Source organism: Euprymna scolopes, chromosome 36, assembly GCF_053919585.1.
Source record: "Euprymna scolopes isolate OS-2025 chromosome 36, ASM5391958v1, whole genome shotgun sequence".
NCBI lineage: Eukaryota > Metazoa > Mollusca > Cephalopoda > Sepiida > Sepiolidae > Euprymna > Euprymna scolopes.
The window spans coordinates 71505104-71511103 of NC_136517.1; the positions used below are offsets into that span (position 1 = coordinate 71505104).

The window sequence follows — 6000 nt, forward strand, 5'->3', positions numbered from 1 at the left end:
GGTCAGAAACAGATCTAGAATTGATGCATATTGTTCTTGCTGGTCTGGGAAACGGGTTGGAAATGTAACCATCTGTGATAGGAAATGAGATATAGAGAAGTTATGTTGTGATACCAGCTGCATCTGTGTAATTAGAAAATCCAAGCCAGTTGCTGTGGTGGACATTGAAGTCACCAAATGCATGGATTTGTGCGCTAATGTCTAGGGAAAGTGCTGTATCTATGCTGTCAGAGACTTTGTTTATTAGGGTACAGTCCTGGGTCGAGGGAGAGTGGTAGAGAAAATAAAACTAATGTTAAGTCTAAAGCACATAAAGCTTGATCGTTCGATTCTAGTTTAGTTTCTCTTGTCAAGTGGAGGGTGTTTCGAATATAGACTCCAAACCTGTGCATATATCTTTCAGAGTTCTTACGGCAGAGTGGGAGATATCCGGGCATGTTAAAGTAGTTAGAGGGGATGGAAGAGTGTAAGTTAGTTTCACTTAGTGCTAAGATATCCGGGGTGTTTGTTAGGAGAAATGCTTCAACATCATTTAAATTAGTTCTAAGCCCATGGATGTTTGTAAATGCGAGCCTCAAGGGAGGAGGCAGGTTGGTTTTGTTTGAGTTTAGGCCTGGTTTTAGCATAATTTTTTTATTGTACTGTCATTTTTTATTTTTTTAAAGAGTTTCAGTTTAGGTAAGGGGTGCTGAACAATTGGTTATGCAGAATACCAGACATGCAACACAAGCAGACCATCAGTTGTCCTTCCATCTGCTAGGATTGTGGCCTCAGGATAGCCCACCGGGGATGAGTGCAGGGTCCCTTTCCATGCGCGACATGGCACTACAAACATCCCAATATCATACAACTGTTGATTGAGCAGCTACTTTAAGCGCTACCAAAGAGTTAGTACTACTAGTCAGGAACAGCGGCCAGGAACTGTCTATCTGGTACCCTCAACCCATCGGACGATGGTCAACCCAATCTACTTTCACTGGCATTACGGCATTCAAGCACTCCCAAGTGTCCAGTTTAAGGGATGGGATGTGTCGGGAGTGGGGAAAAGTGGCGTTCATTGCCCTAGTCAGGAAACAAGATCGACCACTTAGTGTTTCTGTTGAATCCCTATGATTTGACTTCTACGCCTGGCTAATAAGCAAAGAAGGAGTATGGAAGCCGGACGATAGACAGAGCCTATCTACTCCTTAAGCAGTTTAAGTTTGCAGACCGGTAATTTGTTTGAGTCATCAGCTCTAAGAAGGTTGTCATTCAAGACTGGAGAGGCCTCCTTCCCCTTAGGTTTAGCTTCAGAGTTTTCCTTCTCCTAGACGGATGACATAGGAAGATCTGCGGGTCCATCAGCACCGAGAGGGTTTTCCCCGCACCTGGGTCCTAATCTAGGTATTTCTGCGACCCTGCGTAGGTAGTTAATGTTATAGTTTATAAAGGTTATATATCTACTGAAAAATTACACTCCTCAAAGTTATTACGGGACATTGCTATTTCATTGTTACTGGAGGAGGGGGTGAACTTCATGCAGTGGAAGCAGCTATATTTGCAAACAGGTTTGTTGGGAGGAGTTAATATGGTTTAATATTTTTTTCTTTTAAATTTATATAAAAAAAAAAATTTTCTTCCTTTTCTTATTTTTATGTTAGCTTAAGGATAGGATAATGCGTTACAGAATGGCTTGATATTACGAATTAACTAAAAAATTGTTGTACAAGTTCAGAATATTTTAGATGGCAGGTTAAGATGTATATTCAATGGATACAAGTAACATCAAAGTGAAGCAAGAGACAGCTATTTCTATGTAATATAGATAGCTGCAAATCTAAGTACAGACTAGTAAGTTAGTAAGTATCTATTTGGATAAGAATAAACTAATGCATGCCTTAGGGGTAGAAATGCATAGATGTTCAGTGATCATGACTTCCAATCGGTCAGCCTGCGAAGGTTAAGGGCTGAAAGCTGAGGACCCCATCCAAGTCGTGTGTCATGTATGAGTGTTAGTGGCAGTTTGGGGAGTAGAGCAGATTGTTAGTTTTCAAGAGAGGATTAAACTTACAGAATACAGTAGAATTAATTATTAGAATTTTGAGTGTCAAGTAAAGTTAGAGAAAAAAAAAAAAAATTTTTTTTTCAAATTTAACATGCAATTCAGACATAGACAGTCGTCTTGGAGGTAAAGTATATAGTGGATCTACGTTGCAATCCAGCAGGGGAATTTGTACCGCAATGAGAGAAACTATTAGTACATGGCGTGTCGGAATTCATATTTAAATACAGTCAATTAGGTCGGGCTCAAAGCATTGTGTATCTATTCAGTAATAGTCGTAGCGACGTAGCTAAGGTCACTGCATTTCAGTTACAAATATAATTGAAAGAAAGACAAACAGTGGTTTGATATAGATAGCAAGGAGGCAACATTTTCAATACAAACAAGTTTATAGTAAATGTAGATATTAAGTATTTTACTTAATGTCCTATCTTCTTCTAATGTAGGAGAGAATAAATCCCGATTTGTGGTAAATTCTGGAAACTACTTTGCCTAGGCATTTTTTATCGCTAGTTTACTTAAATAAAGCAGAGGTGAGCAGTGTTTTGCCATCCTTTCAAATCTTCATCCACCCGATAAACAATTTAATTTTGGTTATCTAACAAGAACTGGTGTGTCAATGTGATATTTCCAAGCTGAGATACTGTAGCAATATTTTGAGATAGTGTAGTAATATTTAGATGCAGATGGAGATGATGATGATGATGATCATCATCTCCATCTAAATATTAAGAACAAATGAATATGATTTTGGAGACAGGGGAATCCTCATTTGATTTTGTATTTCTGTCTTCAGTATCAAAATTGCTTTTGAGGCGACATCTTCCTACAAAATACTGCAAAAACTGACATCATCAAAATCATTTCCCCTGACCACAATGGGATCGCTTTTGAATTTTGCGTTTTCTACAAGCTTCTTCCTCTGGGTGAATTGCTGCACCGAGACTTAGGAAATGTATTTGTGCATGCTGTGTGTCATTCTGAGCGGCATATCAATAATGATGATAATAATCTTGAAAAATACAAGTATGATTAGTATCAAAACTGCTGGTCCATTTCTCGTACACATTACAAACCAGTTACCCAACTTATTGCATTGTTGATAATACTAAAACTTTTTATATTTATATGTTGGGTGTCCGAGTAAGTATTAAATACCTTCAGACAACATTACGTATGAGTTAAAGGCCACCTTGATGCTCCACAGTGTGAAGAGTCATTGAAAGTAATGGTAAGCACCAAATCCTAAAAGCAATCTTGATACTGAAGACAGAAATACAAAATCAAATGAGGATTCCCGTGTCTCCAAAATCATATTCATTTCTTCTTAATATTTAGATGCAGATGATGATCATCATCATCTCCATCTGCATCTAAATATTATTACACTATCTCAAAATATTGCTTAATTTTCTTGATTAAAAATAACATTACATGATCAATTTACATGATTTTTGGAATATGTTTTTGTTTCGCCACAAGTATCATACAGATTTTTTTTTTTAAATGTAGACAAGAACCTTTTTTGATTTAGTGAGTTTTGGAACTCATGGATTTAATTGTAATGAGTTCTGGAAAAATAAATGAGTCTCCAATTACTATTTCGAGAATAAAGAAAAAATTTTAATCTATAATATAAAAGAAAATATTCCTTCTTTTTTTATTTTTTTCTTCTGCATAAATCAAATAAGTGTATAAATGTTAGTTGCAAAATGGATCACATGATTAGAATTGAAGAATGTACATTTCAAAGAACAATTGACCCTAAAAAGTTGCTCTTGATGTCCCAATGACAGCCTCTTCTGGTGATGAGTAAAAATAAAGTTTTAAGCTGAAAATCTTTATTCACAGCAAGCTGTATGTATTTCCTTGGTCTTTGTCACAAAAATAAATTGTTCAGTTACAAAAGAACAGTGAATAGGTCAGACCAGGTCGATTGTGCTTTTAGCTTGAAATAGTGTGAAAATAAAAACGGAAGGTAAAAGAGAATAATAATTTTTTTTAATACATTTTATGCATTGTAATCATTTTTAGACACATGAATAGCAGTTTAGATTTTATGCATTGTATAAATTATTCTCATTAGAAGAAGAAGTCTTATGTCAGTCGGAGTAGTACCTTTTAAGAATTTTGTAATCGGTGTCATCGAACGACTTGAAAATTCAGGATTCAGTCAGACTATTTCACAATTCCGGAATGGATGTCAAATCATTTAAAAATGGTGCAGTTGTGTTGGAAATTTTTAAATTTCAGGATTCGGTAGCATTTGGATTATTAATTGCATAGCCCTTGGTTTAGTGGCAACCATATAAATTTATAAATAATTTATTTAATTTTTTTTCCTTTTCAGCATTTCCTGTTGCGTTCTGAATGTGAGCATTTGATTCGTCAAGGAGTTTTGGCACACGTTATAACTTGAATTGGCATGTTGAAACTTAGGTATATAATGTTGAAAAACCCCTAGGAAGAAAGCAACAAAATTACAATTAATTTCACTCAAAAAAAATGTCTGCTTGTTGAGTCTTAGAAATTTTTGTTTTCATTATGCATCCCCCCCTCCTTCCCCCTCTCCTCAAAAAACGCTTTAAGGATTTTTGTTTTGGTCGTATTCTTTACAGAAAGTCATTTTTACTCATCGTTTTGATTTTCAATTGTTGTTTAACTCGTGATTTTCAACTGTCTTTTAACAAAAACAAAAGTTCCATACAAATCATTTTTTTTTTTTTTTTTTCAAATAAAGATTTATTTTAAAATAATTATCATTTTGTTGTCTTATTTAAATGAAAAAATTTTTTAAGAAATGACAGATTTCTTCCTTGGCTTCATTTTATTTCTCTTTCTCATTTTATTTCTCTTTCTCATTTTATTTTTATTTCTCTTTTCCTTTTTTTTGTCTTTCTTTTCCTCTCTTCTTATTGTTTTGTCTTTTTATACTTTCTTTCTCCTCTCTCTCTATAAATATTAATTTTTCCATACTTCAAAGTCATTTGAAAGCCGTGCCAAAATCTAGATAAATATGAGATTCTGATTTCCAATATTCTGATTCTGATATCCCAACTCTCATAAATGGACCTGAGATAATCTCGTTAGCATCAGACAAAGCCAAACTCTTTACCAAGAACTTTGCAGCTAATTCTAACCTTTGCGACGAAGGCTGCCAACCTCCAATATTTCCTCCTGTATCAGAAAACATGCTATGTGATATACAAATATCTGTACATGATGTTGCCAAGCTAATCAAAAACCTTGATTCCAGTAAAGCAACCGGCCCTGACGGTATTCCAATTATAGTACTCAAAAGACCAACCAGAACTAGCGCCCATCCTTACAAAACTGTTTAAACGTTGTCTTAAGGAGAATTGCTTCCCGTCATCTTGGAAAATCTCATCAGTATGCCCCGTATTTAAGAATTCAGGTGATCGCTCATCTCCCTCACAGTACAGGCCAATAAGTCTCCTGTGCGTCATGAGTAAGTTGCTGGAATCTGTGTTGAATACAAAAGTAATCAACCATCTCAGCAAAAATAACCTTCTTAGTGACACGCAATATGGTTTCCGTTCTGCTAGATCTACAGCAGATGTGCTTACAGTTATATCTCATAGAATTAGCGAATCTCTTGACGGAGGCTATCTTTCTAGGGCAATTGCTCTTGACATATCAAAGGCCTTTGATAGAGTATGGCATAAAGGTTTACTTCACAAGATCTCCAGCTACAGTATAGCTGGAAATGTCTTCTCAATTATTAAATCATTTCTTTCTGATAGGTTCATAAGAATAGTGGTTGATGGTCAGAAGCTCTTAGTATTAATGCTGGAGTCCTTCAGGGGTCCATCCTGGGCCCAACTCTCTTCCTGATCTATATTAATGATCTTCCAAATCACATCCTTACATCATTCGTAGACATCTATGCTGATGACACTACTATCTATGGTAGCACATCTAAGACCGTAAACGACCAA

General features: G+C 35.6%; 1 protein-coding gene across 1 annotated transcript in view; it reads left to right on the plus strand.

Moving 5' to 3' along the window:
• The window catches only part of LOC145260581 (DNA replication complex GINS protein PSF1-like), a 29423-nt gene extending 24623 nt beyond the window's left edge, over positions 1–4800 (plus strand). Inside the window, exon 7 of the mRNA XM_080118858.1 lies at positions 4392–4800. Within this exon, the coding sequence (XP_079974984.1) occupies positions 4392–4460 (69 nt within the window). The 3' untranslated portion in view covers positions 4461–4800. The remainder of the gene's footprint in view (positions 1–4391) is intronic.
• The last annotated feature ends 1200 nt before the right edge of the window (positions 4801–6000 follow it).